Source organism: Erythrolamprus reginae, chromosome 1 (genome assembly GCF_031021105.1).
Source record: "Erythrolamprus reginae isolate rEryReg1 chromosome 1, rEryReg1.hap1, whole genome shotgun sequence".
Lineage (NCBI taxonomy): Eukaryota > Metazoa > Chordata > Lepidosauria > Squamata > Dipsadidae > Erythrolamprus > Erythrolamprus reginae.
In genome coordinates, this window is record NC_091950.1 from 137569336 (window position 1) to 137590502 (window position 21167).

The 21167-nt window shown below is 39.2% G+C and overlaps 1 protein-coding gene across 1 annotated transcript in view; it reads left to right on the forward strand.

Moving 5' to 3' along the window:
* Nucleotides 1-1694: 1694 nt before the first annotated feature.
* Nucleotides 1695-21167, forward strand: part of LOC139163582 (NACHT, LRR and PYD domains-containing protein 12-like) — a 113488-nt gene continuing 94015 nt past the window's right edge. Inside the window, exons 1-3 of the mRNA XM_070744478.1 lie at nt 1695-1965; nt 5791-5823; nt 17682-19362. Of these exons, the coding sequence (XP_070600579.1) occupies nt 1695-1965; nt 5791-5823; nt 17682-19362 (1985 nt within the window). The remainder of the gene's footprint in view (nt 1966-5790; nt 5824-17681; nt 19363-21167) is intronic.

Genomic DNA, 21167 nt, shown 5'->3' on the forward strand with positions numbered 1-21167 from the left:
TAATCTACAACTCCTACATGGCATAAACATTTGGACTACACAACTCAAGAAGGGTAAAGCAATAGACACAATTTACATACTGTGTTTCCCCTATAATAAGACATGTCCTGATAATAAGCCCAACAGGGTTTTTCAGAACATGCATTGAAATAATAAGCCCCCTTCCCCAACTATGTATACCGCATCTCCTGCCTGATCTGCCATTCACCAGATTGTGCCTAAATATCTTACCAGAATCTAGCAGCTTGCTGCTTCTCTTTCTCACACGGTCTTTTCAGGGAAACTCCTTGAAATGTAAAGAAAAACTCATGAGTGCAAGCAGTTAACAACTTCTTTGTTAATTAAGAAATTTCAGCAACCGGTTCTGTTCCTGGTTGCTGGGTGGGCATGGCCATGGTGGGTGTGGCCTAGTCAGCCTCCTGTACTATGGCCGGGGGGCATTTTTCCACCTTCCCAGGCTCCAGAGGCCCTTTGGAGGGTTCCCGGAGGCCTTCTGGAGGCTTCAAGGGGACCATTTTTCAGCCTCCCCGAGTCCTGCACTTACCTGGGATCCAAAATGGGCTGTGTGGCGACTCCTGGGAGGGGCGGGATAGGGTGGGTGGGCTGGATGGGATTTACTGGTTTGCCAAACCAGACATAAAATTACTTACAGGTTCTACCAAATCAGTGCAAATTGGTAGCAGCCCACCTCTGAGTCCATCACTCCAGCTCCTCCTCTATGGAGCCCATCTGTCACTTCTAGAAGCATAACCCTAAATGGGATTATATAATGAAAGAACACCATCTACATTTCTATGACTTGCCTCTTGACAATTCACACAATTTGGACACATTTCAAGTTGTTGGTTATCACTTTTAAAGTCCTACATGGCTTAGAACCAGATTATGTATGGGACCGCATTCTGCCACATACCTCCCAGTGGCTGGTTAGGGCCCACAGAGCTGGTCACAGTTCCCTCAGCCAGACAGTGTCGACTGGTGGGACCACGTGGGAGGGCCTTCTCTGTGGCAGCTCTGGCTGTATGGAATCAACTCCCCCCTAAGTTCCACATGATCCCCACCCTCCTGGCCTTCCGAAAGACACTAAAAATATGGCTTTTCTGGCAGACCTGAAGCCGGTGAAAGGTTCCATCTTGTCCTGGTGAGTGGTTTTATTTAAGGATTTTACAAATTGTGTTATTGTTTATATTTATATTGTGTTTTTATTCTGCTGTTTGCCACCCAGAGTCTGCGAGGAGTTGGGCAGCCTACAAGCCAAGAAAATAAAATAAAAATAAAATTCAGAAGGAATAATTTTCAGGGTTTTTACACCTTCTGAATTGTGTGGCTCCAAACAGGACAGGAATATGTTACTTCAAGGAGAATGTTTCTGCTCATTATGTGCAAGCCAAGAGGAAAGCTCTGGGTTTACACCTTTGGAAAAGACAGGGGGAAACCTGAATGATAGGCTTCTTAGTTATATCTTGCCATCTCAAATCAGGATGAATGCTGTCTATGTTTTAGGGCTATAACATTCCTAGAATATATGAAATAGATAACGTATGGAAACTAGTATGAATGAAATCATATTGCTGTGAATTTGTGAAGGAACAAGCTTGTTTAACTTTAATAGTGTTCCCTTCAGATCTCATTTTTCATATTAGTTTGATTCTCTAATTTTAATTTTAGATCACATATAATCCATCATAGTTGACATGGATGACATTGTGAAAGAAGATCTTTACAGTGCAATGCAGGAACTAAATAAGAAGCAATTTAAAGGGTTTAAATGGAAGCTCGGTTTTATCAATTATAATGGAAAGCCAAACATTCCTAGATGTTCACTGGACAAAGCTGATGAACAAGATGTTGTAGAGCTCCTGATTAAAAATTATGCAGAGGATGCTCTAGAGGTATGCATTGAAGTCCTTAAAAAACGCAACATAAATGATGTTGCAAAAAAACTTGAAGAAACTCAACAGAAAGGTAAGAAAACCCAATTTATTTACAGAAATGTGATCTCCACTTACGATCAAGTGGCAATAAAGACCCATTGTGATTTCTTTTTCATTGACTCTTCTTCAACCAATTTGTTGTTGACTAGGATTGACCATCGCTCCATGGGATTTCATAGCTCGGCTTCCTTTGTAGTTTACGACTGGAAAAAATGGAAGTATCACTCAACTTAGCATTTTCTTATCACTGTTAAAGTAAACTAATAAGCCATATTCAAGCCAAAGAAATTAGTTAATTGACCTAAATTTAAGGAAGATCCTTAACAGTGGAATTTAATTCATCCTTTTTTTTCTAGCATGCTTCCTGACATGGTAGAGTATTAAGGTGTATTACAGATGATGATGATGCTATTGTTACTAAAAAGGAAGAGCAGAGCATGTAGTACTGAGTGGAGCCAGAGAATAAAGAAAGGCAGCAAGTGGAAAGACATTGAGAATTGACTTTGAGGAAGGATTATTAAAGTTTGTTGCAAAATCAAAACCAGAAGCACGCACAGATGACTAATTCAACTGGATTCATATACTTCCTTATAAACAATATATATATATATTTACAATACCACAAGTAGAATTCTTCTTCAATCAGTTACAGGCAGAAGAGAACAGTTAGTTTCATTTCAGCAGAGTACACAGGAATTTTAGAAGAGTACGGACTGTAGCCAAACCCAACCTTAAGCTTAAGCTTTTAGTTTAAGTCTTTGCACAGACTCAGAAGTGTTTAGCTCTCATTGGTTGACTTAGTCACTATGCCTATTCATTGGCTGACCTTGCTAAAACTGGGTCTCCCAATTATGAATATTCTAACAAGGACAGCCTTCAAATATCTAAAATTCCTGTGCACATTTATAGACCAGGAATCCTAAACTGGACAGGCAAGAAGTGTCCCAGAACCAGTCTTAATCCCAATAAGAAATCCCATTTGTGCCTTTCAGGCTGTTTTAGTTTGCCTGATATTTTATTGGATGGCATTAGACTGGTCTGTATAGAAGTCGCAGTATTCGTGTAAGCATTCTATATAGACGTAGCAGCATTCTTTGATAGTATTGACCATAATATCCTTTTTGTTTACTATCTTAGAAGTGGTGTGGGTGAATATGGCAAAATTGAGGGATTTAAAATTAATAAAACTAAAACTAAAATGTTAACCAAAAATTGTAAATATGATCAAAAACAAAGAATAACAGCCCTGACAGGGTTACAGATAGAACCAAAAATAAAATACTTGGGGTTATGGCTCACAACATGATATACATCTTTAAAAGTGTTAAATTACACTAACTTGCTAAATAAAACTAAAGAAGATTCAGGAAAATGGACCAAATTAAATTTAGCAGTAATGGGAAGAATTAATATGAAAAAGTCCAACATACTGCCTGTTGTACATACTCCTGGTCAGTTGGAGGATGATGAAGATATTGAGGACTCAGATTCAGATCGTGTTTATGAATTAGTGGGGGGCCCAGGGTTACAGGTAGTAGAACAGGTGGGAGGATGGGGCTATGAGTTCAGGATCTAGCAAGAATCAGACGCTCGCTGGGTTAACCCTAAATTCAGAAGGGCCCAAAAACGTAGAGAACAGGTGTCTGGAAGAGGATATTAAGGAGAGGAATGGGTTAAATACTGTAGTGATGTATTTGGCACGTCAGGGGTTCAGTGGGGAAGAAGGGTGGAATTTCAACGTTGCCAAAGAGGAAAATGGAGGTTTTTCTTGCCACTCCCAAGTAAGCAAAAGTATTCTGTGTTGATTAACAGTCAGGGCTGCTGTTTTAGAAATCATGCTGTTAGGAAAATAAATCTTGTTAAGTGGAGAAGGAAAAGGAATGTGAGAAATGCAGTTAAGGAAGATAACGGACCAACAGATAAGTTCCTATATGAAATGTGTTTGAATTCCAGAAGAGCAGAGAAATAAATTGAGTTTCTTTATTCATGAAATAATGCATTTAATAAGAGTTATTTTTAATTGCTAAATTTCTACAAGAAACCAGAACACTGCATAGATGGCTATATCTCTTTCAGATGGTGCCAGTTAAATTAGAAAAGCAATTTTTCACCAATTTAAATCGTATAATATCTAAATTCGTATGGAACAACAAAAAAACTAGAATTAGACTTAAAGCTTAACAATACTCCAGAACAAGGGGAGGATTTGGTCTCCCTAATCTAGAATTATATCACCAAGCGGCCAACCTACTATGGATAAGAGAATGGATTAGATTAGAAAATGAGAGGATTTTAACAATAGAAGGTCATAATATACTAGATGGGTGGCATGCACATTTATGGGAGAAAGGAACGACTAAATATACACAATTTCAGTCACATATGATAAGGAAAATACTATTAGATATATGGAGAAAGATAAAGAAAAAAAACTATATAGAAATACTAAGATGGTTATCAACCATAGAAGCTCAAGTATACCCCAATGTAATTGATAAAACTAGATTAATAACATATGATAATATGTTAATAATAACATTGGATGCAAAAGGCTCATTAAAGAGTGGAATTTGAAAAGGAAGGAAAACGATTAGATTGGTTACCGTACTACCAAATACGAAGCAGATATAAGAGGGATTTAATAGAACACAGAATATGTAAGAAAATAAATACAATAGACAAAATTTTAATAGGCCCAGAAAAAAAATATTGCTAGAATGTATAATTATTTATTAGATTTTGAGAATATAGAAGAATCTGTGAAAGAAAACATGATAGTATGGATGACCAACTTTGGTTACAACATACAACTAGAATAGTGGGAGCAACTCTGGAAATTAAACTTCAAAGAAGCCTATACAGAAAATCTTTATAATATGTTCTACCGGTGGCACTACGCAAGACTTGCAAAAATTTGTAATAATTTAAATAGTGAATGTTGGAAGTGTAAAACACCACATGGCACCTACTACAGTAAAATTTTGGACCTTAATTAGAAATTGGTTGAAAGAAATTCTAAATTATGAACTTATTTATTTATTTATTTATTATTTGGATTTGTATGCCGCCCCTCTCCGAAGACTACAATTAAAATGGGAATAATACCTACTAGGTATTATTAATGGACATCATAAAAAGGCAAATTTATATCTTATAATTCATATACTTACAGCGGCAAGATTGAGCTTTGCACAAAATTGGAAAAAAGAAAATATACCAACAGAACAAATGGTAATCAGAAAGATATTAGAATGTGCAAAAATAAGTAAAATGACAATGGAATTGCAAAATTAACAGGGAAATGACTATTATACCGCATGGGGAAATATAATATAATCGGATGGAGAAAAAAACAGAAATGAAAAAACCAAACAAAACAAAAGAGGACAATGCAGAAAAGGCAATATAAAAACAACATTAATTCAAAAGGCACAAGTTTCCATAAACTGCTTGTATGTATTGTATGATGTGTCTATTTTTGTCTGTGTTTATTTGTTTTTTATTTCAAAAAATTCAATAAAAAATATTTTTTTTAAAAAAAAAGAAGTGGCATGAGTAGAAAGTAGAATGGACAGTTCTCCTTCTTCTAAGAAACCCTGAAGTTGGAGAGAGGGCAATGGCACAATTGTGGGCCATTTAAGCCTGGCTTGAAAAGAAAAAAGTGGAAAGAGGAAAATAAATGTATAAAAAGGCATAGGAATTATTAGATTTTTAAAAACCCAATATACATTATAAATGTAGACATTCATAGAAGTTATGAACCCATGTATTTACCTTTTTTTTTAAAAAAATGCTCTATGACTTACCAATTTTTATAATGTGTATTTCACTAATTCTAGTCCATCTTCAATTGCAGATGTGGATGGTCAACCACTACCGGATTCATCAGGTAAGGCAGGAATCATTCAAAGGTTCACTGAATTATGTGTAAAATTAATTTAGCAAGAGCAGTTTCCTCTCTTCTCCCTCCCCCAACTATGCAAACTATTGTGAATCACCTCAAAAATCCTGATGAAGAAAACCCAAGCAGTGCTAACCAGAAGGGAGGAAGGGTTTCCAAGAGCTTTCCTTTATTATGTTTCTCTGTTTAGATAAGGAAATATCTAAAATGATTACACAATAAGCAGAGGTTTCTGGTATAATGTTATAATTGTCCATTCATAATTTCTGTTTGTACACATTTTTTTTTCAGAATTTGTGAGTAATATGAAGTCTTCTGTCCATTGGCTAATTGAGGCTATAAATGTTCCTTTGTAATCTTAAACAAAAGATTTCCTAGTACTAAGATTGGCAGAGAGAATCCATTTTTATTTTTCCACCATCATTTCTATGAAATAGTTCAAAAGTATATAGCCATCAGCAAAATTTAAAGCTCAAATACGTCTGAAACATATAATAACCTCTATTCCAAATATAGCAATATTAAGACTTTGCAAAAATATATTTTAAAATGAGATGTTATTCCTGTTATCTATATAAATAAAAATGTAAATGTCAGTTTGTTCATGACCTCAAATCTCCTAAAGTTCTTCACAGATTACTTTGAAATTTGGACACAGCATTGCATTCTACTACAGGCCTTTTCATATAGCAATGTTATATACTGTATATATCACACATTTGACAGGTAAAACCTGGTGAAAGACATAGGAGCCATGTTTTGATTGGTTGGTGAAAAAGACAGGAGGCACTGGTGATAATTTGAACCAATGAGAATGGTCTACCTATATGGAGAAACAGGGAATTGCTTTGCATGGAGACTTGTGACAAACATAGGAGGCGGGTTTTGATTGGCTGCTGAAAAAGATAGCAGCCATGTTTTCATTGGCTGCTGATAATTCAAAACTATAAGAATAAGGGAAGATAAGCATGGCCTTGCAAAGGTGAGAGATCCAAAAAGAAGGAATTTATTTATATAGATAAATGGTAGCAGAAGATTGTTAAACAGCCATACAGCTTGGTAGCACAGGATGGTTACATAGCCATGCAAATCAAATAAAGTGTACAGTGTACAGTCACCATGGACCTTGCTGCCTAATGGTTTCAACTGCCACAGAAAACTCTCCTCAGAACATAAAGGAACCATAGATTATAACCATAGATGCAAACTAAACACTGCCATCTACTGGCAGAATAATTCTGCAGTTGTTGCAATATATATAAATAAAAATGTAAATGTCTATTTGTTCATGACCTCAAATCGCTGAAAGTTCTTCACCAATTTCTTTGAAAATTGCTCCAAACCGTGGGGTTTGACTCCTAAGTATTGCATGCTTGGATAGAACCAAGAACCATGTGAGGTGGGCCAGTCTTATCATTTTTGGCAGATGGGTCGGGCTGATCTCTTAAAGCAGGGGAGGACAGGGAGGGAGAGAGAGAGAGATGTACAAATGTCACCCTGCTCTCTATTGTTAATCCCTATAAACTCTGTTATCTATATAATAAAAAATTAAATGTCTGTTTGTTCATGATCTATAATCTCTGAAAGTTCTTCACCGATTGCTTTGAAATTTTAACATGGTAGCAGAGGATTATTATATAGCCATACAAATCAAACCAAGTGTACAGTGTACATTCACGATGGGCTTGCTGTTTAATGGTTTCAACTGCCACAGGAAACTCTCCTCAGAACATAAAGGAACCATAGATTATAACCATAGATGCAAACTAAACACTGGCATCAAATGGCTGAATAATTCTGGAGTTGTTGCAATCTATATAAATAAAAATGTAAATGTTCATTTGTTCACAATCTAAAATCTCTGAAAGTTCATCACCAATTGAACATAGGGTTGAACTAGAAGACCTCCAAGGTCTTTTCCAACTCTATTATTCTGAATAAATTGAGCAGAGGTTTGGACTAGAAGACCTCCAGGATCCCTGGAACAACAAAAAATATTGTATACTCACAAATTAAACATACAGTGGTACCTCTACTTAAGAATGCCTCTACTTAAGAACTTTCCTAGATAAGAACCGGGTGTTCAAGATTTTTTTGCCTCTTCTTAAGAACCATTTTCTAATTAAGAACTTGAGCCCAGAAAATTATCCCAGGAAATTTGAGAGCGGAATGAAGGCCCAGCCAGTTTCCTGCCATTCCCCCTTTAATCCCAGACATCTCAGGCTTTTCTGGGCTGCCAGAGAGCCTTTCGGTGGCGCTTAAGGAGGCTTTGGCAGTCCAGATTGAATAGAGCATTTTCCTTTCTCTGGGTGCTTGGACAGGAAATAAACCTCTGCCAGAGCACAGAGAAAAGAAACACTCCCTTCGCTCTAGGCAGCCGACGAGTCACCACAGCGAAGGAAAGGTGCTGGCTACAAAGCAAGCGAACGAGAGGAGAGGGGAGCCCTTCAGTATGGGAAGGAAGAGGCAGCAGGTAGCAGCAGCAGCAGCAGCCAGTGTATGGGAGGCAGTGTATGAGAGGCAGCCTTGTTCCGGGTGTATTGGAGGCGCATGCTCCTCCTCGCTGCCTCAGAGTCTCTCCTTTTTTTTTAAGCCTTAAAGTTTTGGATTTTTTTTATTCCCCTCACCTCACCTTCTTCTTTCGGCAGCGACTTTTCTTTCCAAGCTTTTATTTCTTTCCTAATAGGTTTGCACACATTATTTGCTTTTATATTGATTCCTTTTTAAAAAATATTTTTATTGAAATATTAACATTAAAAACAAAACATATAAACATTTAAAACAAACAGTTTTACACAGACATATACAAAAAGAAAAAAGAAAGAAAGAGAGAAAAAAGAAAAAAAATCAATTCAATCAATCATTTTATACACATCCATTAAACATAACACTTACTTAGTTATTTTACGACTATTATGAATGATGATATTTTGAAAAAAGTTAATTTCAGTTATTTAATTCATTTGCATATTTGTTATGCTTTCAAACGCCTAAGATCAATCAATATTGTCTTCAGAGAGGGGCCGCATACAAATCTAATAAATTATTATTATTATTATTAATAATAATAATAATATTGCTAGATCACAATTCATGCAAATCAAATTCTTCATAATTTATCTTTGAAATGTTATAAGTTAGATAACTTCATCCTTTTTATTTTATATTTAACTCATATTTATATATCAATTTTGTTTCCTTCTTATTTCTAACCACTCATAAAAATTGTTCTAAATTTTATAATACTCTGAGTCTTCCTTATTGTTTGTTTTAAGCGTCAGCGTATCTGCTTCAGCACAGCCCATAATTTTCTTTATTAATATAGAATCATGCGGTAGTTCTCTTTGTTTCCAGTATTGTGTAATTGAAATTCTGGCTGCCGTTAATATTTATTTTATTTATTTATTTATTGGATTTGTATGCCGCCCCTCTCTGTAGACTTGGGGTGGCTAACAACAGTAATAAAAAACAGCATGTAACAATCCAATACTAAAACAACTAAAAAAACCTTATTGTAAAATCAAACATACATACAAACATACCATGCATAAATTGTAAAGGCCTAGGGGGAAAGAATATCTCAGTTCCCCCATGCCTGATGGCAGAGGTGGGTTTTAAGGAGCTTACAAAAGGCAAGGAGGGTGGGGGCAATTGTTTAGTTGACGGGACCCGGAGAAGGTCCACTCTGTGGGACCTAACTGGTCACTGGAATTCGTGCAGCAGAAGGCGGTCCCTGAGATAATCTGGTCCGGTGCAATGAAAGGATTTATAGGTCAGAACCAACACTTTGAATTGTGACTGGAAACTGATTGGCAACCAATGCAGACTGCGGAGTGTTGGTGTTACATGGGCATATTTGGGAAAGCCCATGATTGGTCTCGCAGCTGCATTCTGCACGATCTGAAGTTTCTGAACACTTTTCAAAGGTAGCCCCATGTAGAGAGCATTGCAGTAATCGAACCTTGAGTTGATGAGGGCATGAGTGACTGTGAGCAATGACTCCCTGTCCAAAAAGGGCCACAACTGGTGCACCAGGCAAACCTGGACAAACGCCCTCCTCGCCACAGTCGAAAGATGATGTTCCAATGTCAGCTGTGGATCTGAGGATGATGCCCAAGTTGCGAACCCTCTCTGAGGCGGTCAACATTTCCCCCCCCCCAGGGTAATGGAATTGTCCTTGGGAGGCAAGACCCACAGCCACTCCGTCTTGTCTGGGTTGAGGTTGAGTTTGAGTTTGTTGACACCCATCCAGGCCCCATCAGCCTCCAGGCACTGGCACATCACCTCCACAGAGGTTGACCTCTGACCCCCCACTAACTCCAAATGCGACTGACCAGAGAGGTAGGAGGAGAACCACTGAAGAACAGTGCCTCCCACTCCCAACCCTCCAGCCGGTGCAGAAGAATACCATGGTCGATGGTATCGAAAGCCGCTGAGAGGTCAAGAAGCACCAGGACAGAGGACAGGCCCCTGTCCTGGGCCCACCAGAAATCATCCATGAACACGACCAAAGCAGTTTCCGTACTGTAGTCAGGCCTGAATCCAGACTGCTGAGGACCAAGATAATCGGCTTCTTCCAAGGACTGCTGGAGTTGGAGCGCCACCACCTTCTCAACAATCTTCCCCATAAAGGGAAGGTTGGAGACTGGACGGTAGTTATTAAACACGGCTGGGTCCAGGGAAGGCTTCTTGAGGAAGGGGCGCACAAGTGCCTCCTTATAAAGGGCCGGAAAGGACCTCCTCCCCAAGGAGGCGTTGACAATCTCCTGGGCCCAGCTCCGTGTCACCTCTCGGCTGGCTGAAACCAACCAAGAGGGACAGAGATCCAGTAGACAGGTGGCGGAACTCACAGCTCCAATGGCCTTGTCCACTTCATCAGGTGTCTCCAAGTCAAACTCCTCCCAGACTGATGGACAAAGACGTTTAGCCCCAGTCACCTTGACTGACTCATTGTCAGCCGATACTGCTATGCAATTGGAGTCAAGATCAGCCTGGATCCGAGTGACTTTAACAGTGAAAAACGAGTTAAATTCCTTGGCACTACCCTGCAAGGGCTCCCCAACTCCCCCCTGATTTAGAAGGGAGCGGGTCACCCTAAACAGGGCGGCCGGGCAGGATTCCACTGATGCAATCATGGTGGCATGGTACACGCATCTTGCCGCCTTGAGCGTCACTTTGTAGGTCTTAATAAAAGCTCTTACAAGTGTTCAGTCAGATTCAGACTTACTCTTCCTCCATCACTTCTCTAGATGTCTCTTCTGGCGTTTCAACTCCCGGAGCTCCTTGTTTAACCATGGAGCTCTACGGGGTCTAGTGCCACAGAGAGGTCGCAATGGCGCAATTCGGTCAAGAGCCTCCGCTGCAGCCTTGTTACAGGCCTCAGCAAGAGACTCTGCCAAGCTGTGGACGAGTGAATCTGGTAAAACCCCAAGCACCCTCTGAAAGCCCTCAAGGTTCATCAGGCGTCTGGGGCGGAACCTCCTAATTGGTTCCGCCTCCCTGCGGGGGAGCATAGGAGCCAGGAAATCAAGCCGCAGTAGAAAATGGTCTGACCATGACAAAGGCAATGCTTCTAAGCCCCTTAGTCTCAGACCATTATTCAATTGCTCCAAGAGGAATGTCATATCGGGTGTGTGTCCACCCTCGTGAGTCGGACCCTGAACTACTTGAGTCAGGTCCATGGCTGTCATGGTGGCCATGAACTACTGTGCTAATCCAGAGGAACTGCCAAGTGACGGCAGATTGAAGTCCCCCAGGACAATAAGTCCGGGGAACTCCACTGCCAACCCGGCCACCTCCTCGAGCAGCACAGGCAGGGCTGTTGACACACAGCTGGGAGGCAGGTACGTGAGTAACAAGCCTACCTGAACCCCTAAATCCAACTTCACAAGGAGTGACTCACAACCCGCAATCTCAGGGGCAATGAGTCTATGCAGGCAAAGGTTCTCCCTGGCTACAATAGCCACTCCCCCCTTCCCTGGGGTTGAGGCTGATGCCATATCTAAAACCCAGCTGGGCATAATTCCGAGAGAGGAACTCCTCTCTCTGCGCCCAGCCAGGTTTCAGTCACACATGCCAGATTGGCCTCCTCATCCAGGATTAAATCCCGGATGAGGAGAGCTTTGTTTACTACCGATCTGGCATTGAGCAGCAGCAGCTTCAGCCCAGGGCCTGGATTACACTCGTCACCAGAACCCCGGGTTGAACTCACAGAACTGGAACAAGGGATCTCTATTAAGCAGCGATCTCTTTTTCCTCCAGAACGGCTAGCCCCGTGACCACCGTTCCCCGTAAGCTGCGCACGTGAGCACGCGTGCACCCCAAAATACCCCCCGCGCACCCTTTTCCATGGGTGTGCAATCCCCATCCCCCTGCCAGCCCTCGGGGGGGCAGGGGCAGGGAGGGGCCGGCAGTAGAAGGCGCTGCCCCCCGCCCACCCGCCCGATCCACCCCCTCTCCTCCTCTTCCGCCGAACTGCCTGCTTGAGCCTCCTGTAGCTCCACCCCGCTTCGCCCTGCCTGTCATCCTCCGTTGTGTTTTGGGGGGGGAGTGGCGGGAAAGCCCTGTGCCAGCCAGGAAAGCCGGTTTTCTGAGAAAGCAGTGCGCCTTTTAAACACGCCGCTTTCCTCTCTCCTGCCCAGGAAAGAGTTGCAAGAAAGCCAGCTTTCCTCCCCCCCCCCCCCGAAAACACAACGGAGGTCCAGGATGACAGGTGAAACCGAGTGGAGCAACGGGAGGCTCAAGCTGGTGGCGGCAGACCTCCGTTGTGTTTTTGGCTGGGGGGGGGGCAGGGACAGCTTTCCGGGGCAGCTGGCTTGAGCCTTGTGCCAGTCAACAAAGCCAGCTGCACGCCGGAGACGTGGAGAGAAAGAAGGGAAAGAGAGGGAGGGAAAGAGGAGAGGACAGAAGGAGGGAGGAAGGGAAGGAAGGGAGAGAAAAGTGAACGAGAGGGAGAGAGAAAGGGAGGAAGAGAGGAAGGAAGGGAGAGATAAGTATAAAGAGAGAGAGGGAGAAAGAGAGGGAGAGGGAGGGGAAGAGGGGAAGGAAGGAAAAGAGAGAGACAAAGAGAAAAAAGTGGAAGGAAGAGAGAAGAAAAGGAAGGAAGGAAGGGAAAGAGAGAAGATAGGAAGGAAGAGAGAGTGAGAGAGCAAGAAAGAAAGAGGGAAAGAGGGAGAAATGCAGCGTGTGTGGTGTGTGTGTGTGTGTGTGTGTGCCGCCGATGGTCCGGGAGCTGCAGTGTGTGCGTGGAGAGATGAAGGGAAAGAGGGAGAAACGCGGGGAGAAACGCAGCATGTGTGGGGTGTGCGCGCGTGTGTGTGTGCCGCCGATGGTCTGGGAGCTGCAGCGTGTGTGTGGAGAGATGAAGGGAAAGGGAGAAAGGCAGGGAGAAACGCAGCGTGTGTGGTGTGTGTGTGTGCCGCCGATGGTCCGGGAGCTGCAGCGTGTGCGTGGAGAGATGAAGGGAAAGAGGAAGAAATGTGGGGAGAAACGCAGCGTGTGTGGTGTGTGTGTGTGTGTGCTGCCGATGGTCTGGGAGCTGCAGCGTGTGTGTGTGTATGGGGGGGGGGCGCCGATGCTAAGGCAGTCCGTCCGTGGTGGGGCTGCAGGGCAGGCACAGCAGCACAGGGAGAAAGAGGGAATTGAGATAAAGAGAGAGGGAGAGATGAAGGGAAAGAGGGAGAAAGGAAGGGACAGAAAGATAGAAAGGCAAGAGGGAGAAAGGAAAGAGGGAGAAAGGAAAGAGGGAGGATGAGATAGACAGGAGGGAGAGGGGGGAAATAGGATAGAGAGAGGGAAAAGGAAGGGAGAGAAAGAGGGAGAAAGGCAGGGAAAGAAAGATAGAAAGTCTGGATGTACCAATAGGTATGGTTAATTTATTATATTTGATTTGTTCTAGCACCCAATTAAGCACTGCAAACTACCTAAGATTAGCCTCTTACAACAGCTATTGCAAATTATAAATCTTTCCCTCTAGAAATACAAGATGTATTTGAGTATGGACAAAGACAAAGATGGAATGGTCATCATCAATGTGAGAGACAGATGTGAGAAACTGTAATGCGAGCCAGACTTTTTTGACTTATTAAATACATTTATGAATATATTGGATATTGATAATGTTTTTAATCTGAGACTGACAGACTAAACCTAAAGTTCTCAAATACATCTTGGTATTTCTAGAGGGAAAGATTTATAATTTGCAATGGCTGTTGTGAGAGGCTAATCTTAGTTAGTTTGGAGTGTTGAATGATTACTGTGTATTTGAAAATAAACTATTAAAAATATAGAATTATGGCTGCAAGAACTCGCTCATGTGTGATAGCGCACGCCCACACTTATTTTATTTGTTTGTTTGTTTGTTTGTTTGTTTATTTATTTATTTATTTATTTATACTTTTATGCCGCCCAGTCCCAAAGGGACTGCCGCTCAGACACTATACTTTTCTGCCCACCCCGAAAAAAAATTAGAGGGAACACTGCCCGTGACTCCCGCCATATCTACCTCTCCCCAGCAGGACCGGAATATTCTGGCTCTCTGTCACCCCGGAGAAAGATGCCCCTATCCCTTCTGTCTCTCTACTGCCAGGTAGGCTAAATTCTGCATTCAAACTATCCCCATTGTACCCATACATAGCATCCCACCCACCCCGCTCATTCATCTCATATAAATTACAATTACCACTCACCTCATCCATACTATAGTCCGACCCATCCCATGCATTCCGCAAATTAAACCTTCATTCCATTCATTTCATATATGCCTTCCATCCGATCCCAAATATATATATATAAATATATTGATCCCAATAGATAAAGAGAAAAGTTCCCTTTCTTTAAAACAAATTAAATTATAACCTTTCATAAATTTACCAATTTTTTTTTAAAAAATAATCATCATAGTCCAGCTTTTTAAATTTATAAACTGCGTTTCTGTAATTCCATAAATTCTCTAATCAATGATTACCACCAACATTATTTCCCTTTTCTTTAAAAAATAAAAAACAACAAAAATAATCCTCCTTATTTTCTATTTCCATAATTCTTATAATTCTATTTCTGTAATTTATATATCATAATTAAATTCATTAATCAGCCACCTAGATAAATTCCATAATCTTTACTTATTTGATAATAATTATTCATAATAAATTCCTGTTAACTGTAACACTCATGCTAGTAATTATTTTCTTTTCTTTCTTTTCGCTACTTCTGCACCACCCCTCTCCTCCCAATATTTAAAACAATATCATTGTACTAACCATTAATATTAATCATCCCTAAAAAACATAACCATTTTCCATTTTCAATATTTCATTATTTCACTATTCCAAAATTTTGTCCAGAAAATAATTTTATAAATCCAAAAATATCTTAATTAAACGTTATCATATATGCAACTTAAGTAACTTTTTTCACTTTAATTAATCCCCCATCCATCAGACCATTCTATCTCCTAACCAATATTCATTCCCTTTGTCATTATAATTTCCTTATAGTATAAACCAATTAAAATTAAAATTTCTTAATTAACATCTTTAAATCATTACATCTTTTTGCATAATTTAATTCTTATATATAAAGCTAGATCATAATTTCAGTCTTTTTCCTTAAAACTGCTGTTGTTATTATCAGTCATATTTCCACTCCATAATTCTCCATAATTCTTTCTCCACATGTAACTCCAATCTATCTCTGATAGAAAAATCCAGTATGTGAAAGTTTGTTATGTTGCTAATTTATGTAAACATGTCTCTGCAAAGTTCCTTTGTTCCAAAACAATGCTGATATTGTCCTTTCTTCATAAAAATAAATACAGCGATCCCTCGATTTTCGCGGGGGTTGCGTTCCCAGACCGCCCGCGAAAGTCAAATTTCCGTGAAGTAGAGGTGTGGAAGTAAAAACATCATTTTTGGCTATGGACAGCCAAAACCTACCCCCGGGCACCCTTTTCCAAGGCCGCGCAAGGAGCCGGGCTTGAAGTTGGGGTCGGGGAGCAACAAAAGTGCAGAGGCCGGCAAAGATTGTTTTGAATGTCAGCCGCCCCCCAGCGCCTCCTGCCCCCTCGCCACTAACCCCTGCCCGATTTGCCCCTCTCACCGGCTTTCTTGGGGCACGAGTCCTCCTGCAGGAGCGCTGGCGGCTACGGCTTCTCGTCCTCCTCATTCGGCCGCTAGCCGCTCTGAGCACTTTGAGAATGCCTGCCCCGCCCCTCTCGCAGTCCCTTCTTTTATTTCTATAAATTCTCCCATCTTGTTCCTTTTCACTAATATGGCCATTTCCTTTGTAACTGTCCATCGTATGTTTTACATCTTATTAGTGTCCTCCTGCACTTCTTTCCAAAAGTTCTGCACTACTGGATATTCCCAAAACATATGCATAAACACCCCCTTATCTTGACACCCATGCCAACAAGTATTTTTAGCATTCTGCTGAAGGTATGCAAGTTGAGCAGGTGTGTGATACCACTTATGTAATATTTTCCTTCTCATTTCCCTAATTCTTGTATTCTTAATTTTCCTTATGTTCTCCACTATATTCTTCATCTCTTGCACATTGTAATTCACTTTGCCACCATTTAATCAATCCTTGTATCACACATCCATCTGCCTGCACTAACATCCTATATATTTTACTTGCTTGTGCTTTGGTGTCGTCACTTTTTCCTCTTATTATTTTTTCTAACTCTGTCTCATCCCTTAGTAGTGCTTCTCTGTTCTCCCTTTCATTCAAATATTTACATATTGCATTTATTTCCAATCATTGTCTCTTACCCAGCCGCCATTCTATACGATTTTTACTTACCCTCCCATCCTTCTTGTATAACTGTTCTATCTTAGTTATACTGTATTTCATATTATGAAGTCGTAAGTCAGGTGTCATGATTTTTCACTTTACTACTGCATCACTTAACAACCACATTACTAGTCCCTATTACAGTTGTTAAGTGAGAACTATCTTTAGCTTCAACTACTGCTAGTAGAATGCTGAAATAAAAATATATTTATGTTCTAACACAAAAATAATAAAATCTCATCATTATCATTTCTTAACTGATCTAAAATAAAAAAACCTGAGCATTATCCAAATCTTTCATATAATACAATTTTATATATAAAAGAGCAATTTTCTGCATATATCATGATATTGAGTTTGATATAATAGTGATAGGAGTTATTTATTAATCTACTATATTCTGAAGGCAGTTTCTATTTAAGTAACTAAAATGCAATATATATAAATATTCCAATAGGGCCTAAGAGAGAGAATTTAATTGGTATTATCAGTACATATACGTATTTGTATAATTCAGAATTTGGGGAATACAAACTTTATATTTTAATAACAACTGCATCTTTTTCAAATATGATTTGAAAAGAATGTGTTGAAATAGATAGTCTGAATTGAAGAACCTCATAGAAATTTACAGAATTTAAATTGTGATAAATCCATCATCTTGTGTGTGTGTGTGTGTGTGTGTGTGTGTGTGTGTGTGTTTCTCTCTCGGTGAATAAAAACAATCCACACTAAAAATGAAGTATGCTAGGAATTGTACTAATTCTGAGAGGATTTACCATATCGCAAGAGGGTAATGTTTAAACATACCCATCTATCAAAGTCCAAAGGAAAAGTTTATATAACCCGTTAATATTTAATGCAATCATTTGAGAAACATGTGGAATAAAAAGAGTTTACAAATGAATCCTACAACTTCCCTCAACACATTAATCTGGAGGATGGGTAGGTGGGTGGCTTCAAGGAGAAGATATACAGTCAAAACACTTAATCTATATGTCTTGTGTAGGCCTTATTTTTCACACTTCTAATTTAATTCATTCTTCCTTTAGATTACAGAAGCTACATTAAAAATAAATTTGCAACAATGAAAGATCCTAATGCTGTTCTTGGTGAATATGTGTCCCTCAACCAGAGATACTCAAAGTTAATCATCATAGATTATCATCCATCTAAAGAGGAGAGAGAAAATGAAATTCTGGCAATGGGAAGGAAACATCTTGAAATCATCAGCAAAAGAGCTGAGTCTTCAATCAGCATTGAAACATTATTTAACCCTGATAAATATAAATTAATTCCACAAGTTGTTGTATTACAGGGAGCTGCAGGAATTGGAAAAACCTTAATGGCCAAAAAAATTATACTTGATTGGGCTTCTCAACTACTTTACCAGGACAAATTTAATTATGTTTTCTATATTTGCTGTAGAAAGATGAATGTCCACGCAGAGTCCCAGATTAGCATTGCAGATATAGTTTCAGAAGAATGGCTCCAGTGTCACAAATCCAAAAATGTCATTCAAAACATACTAAAGAATGAAGATAAGCTTCTGTTCATAATAGATGGATTTGATGAATTCAGATATTCCTTTAATCTGTCTGAAAACTACTTTTGCATTGATCCCTGGAAGAAGGAGCCAGTGAGAATTATTTTGAGGAGTTTGTTTCAAAAAAAGATTCTTCCTAAATCCTCTCTTATAATCACAACAAGACCAACTGCTTTGGAGAAACTCCATAAATGTTTAGAGCGGCCACGTAATGTTGAAATATTGGGGTTTTCCACAAAGGAGAGAGAAGAATATTTCTACAAGTTTTTTGAAAATGAAGACCAAGCAAGTCAAGCTCTCAGATTTGTTAAACAAAATGATACCCTTTTCACCATGTGTGTCATTCCCCTTGTGAGCTGGATCATTTGCACAGTGATAAAAGAGGAGCTGGAGAAAGGCAAGGATCTTCAGAAGACACCCTATACCCTCACTGCAATCTACATGCTGTACTTCTCCAGTTTGTTAACGTTCCACCATAAAGAATCCAAAGAGAATGTCCAATCACATGTGAAAGATTTATGCTCTTTGGCTGTAGATGGAGTTTTGGAACAGAAAACATTCTTTATGGAAGAAGAACTCAAGAAGCACACTTTAAATCAGGGAGACTCCCTCCCACTTTTTCTGAATCAGAGCATCTTCAAAAGAGACATTGGTTGTATTCAAACCTTCAGCTTCATTCACTTAAGCTTTCAGGAGTTTTTTGCTGCATTGTTTTATGTCCTAGAAGAAGGAGATGAGCAGCATTCTGAAAATTTGAAGAAAAATTTGCAGACACTATTAGAAAGACATAGGTCTCTTAGGCCTGATTTTGCAGTAGGATTTCGTTTCCTCTTTGGTTTTTTAAACGAAGAAAGAATGAGAGAGTTGAGGAAAATAATTGGATTGGAAATTTCTCCTAAGAATAAAGAATTCTTGTTAAACTGGGTGAAAATTAATATTAAAAAAAGCAGAAATAATTTTCAATTGCAAAAGGAAATGTTTAGTTATTTATATGAGACACAAGATGACAATTTTATAAAAGATGCAATATGTAGTATCACTGATATAGATTATCAGAGCAACTCAGATATGGAATTGATGGTCCTGGCCAATTGTATACAACACTGCCAGAATTTAAAATATCTCTTTGTCGAAGGTTCTGCATTTGTAGATCATGAAGAGACAGAATTATTTCTTCCAGAAAATGAGTAAGTATTTTTGAAAACCTGTTGAACATTTCATTTAGTTTTTCATCCTGCCACCACTATTCTCTAACCTACTGTCACAAATGTAATAATAGACCAGAAAAATTCTACTCAGTATGCATAAATGTCTTTTGGCAGCTAATTTAAAGAGGGCTCTCAATCCTTAAGCGAAGACAAAGAGATGGGCTGTGTGGGCTGGAAAGATTATTTAAAATGAACAGTCCTTTGGGAGGTCAACATCCATCAATTCCTCTCACACTTAAAGAACTTGATAATCAACAGGAAGTGTTCAACACAGCTCAAGATTAGAGAGGCAATTGTTGTTGAGATCTAGAGGTTCTAACAATTTTAAATAAACAAAAAACTTGATTATTTTATGCATTGCCGAGTACTGACAGTTATAGCAAAGTTCAGGATCTTTCTCCCTTTAATGAAAAAAGAGCTACATGCAATACCCTCAAATATTCTATGGAACTGCATTTGAAAGTTTCATTGCATGTAAAACTTTCTGTCTTACATAGCAGATAACATAAAAAGGTGCTTTATTTTAAAGGCAATACTTATTTCCTAGTTGTAAGTAAGGCAATGATTACATAGTTTTATCTGAGATTTGTATTCAAACACTACTTCATTTTTCATGTCAAATGAGAGGAGAGGATTGAGAAATTAAATAAATTTCTTCTAGTGGTTGACTTGGACTGAGTTTTTGGGAGAATATTTTCTCTGCTTAAGCACTGAATTGATAAAGGGCTCATTTTTTATTCTTGTTGAGAAAATTGTTATACTCAATAAACCATAAGATGAACATTTAAGGTTTCTCCTATAAAGCTTTATGGTTAAACATATTTTTTACTTGTTTCAGTCTTATAAAACATTGGCTTTGATATAGATTTTTTTCTCTAATACAAGGAATAATGATAAGAATAATTTCCTCATTGTAGCTTTTAGCTGCTTGTTTATCTGTAAGAAGTGAAGCTGGCTCTTTTTCCAGATTTTAATCTCTTATCCTGCTTTAGCTGCAGGGTCGAACTGATGTCTTGCTCAAAAATTAGCAAACATTTAGTATGTATTTACAAATATGAGTGCACATGAGGTAGACCCAGATCAAAGCAGGTTTTTATATCCCTTTTCTTGTTCTCAACACTGTCCTGGTTTGCCACTGGCTGGATACTAACCAGCTTATAACTTATTCAGAGTGCTTGCTCAGAAACCTCCACATTTTTTTCCTGAACTATATTGTTAACTGTAAGAACAATAAAAAGTTTTTAAACTTTTTTTATAATTAAATTTTATTTTAAAGACAATATTTCATATTTCAAAGTTTTAAGTAAGGCAATCACATAGGAGCTTCACAATGACTATCACAACTTTTGACTGTAGTGGACAGTTTCAACATGACTATTTGTTTGTTTGTTTGTTTGTTTGTTTGTTTGTTTGTCCGTCCGTCCGTCCGTCCGTCCCTCCCTCCATCCATCCATCCATCCATCCATCCATCCATCCATCCATCCATCCATCCATCCATCCATCCATCCATCTATCTATCTATCTATCTATCTATCTATCTATTTGACTTATATGCCATCCCTCTCCATGGACAATCATACACATGCACACCATTCATAGAGTTGGCCATCAAGGAAGTAAATTTATTGCCCCCAGGCTGTTGGTCAAGGACTACTTGTAAACATTTCATTTCCAAAATAGTCTTTTTTTCTACTACTGCAATATGAATGCATTTATTTGTGATTACTTTTCAAATGAACTGGAATGCCAATTATATTTGCAAAGTAGAGGAACTGGAAACACTG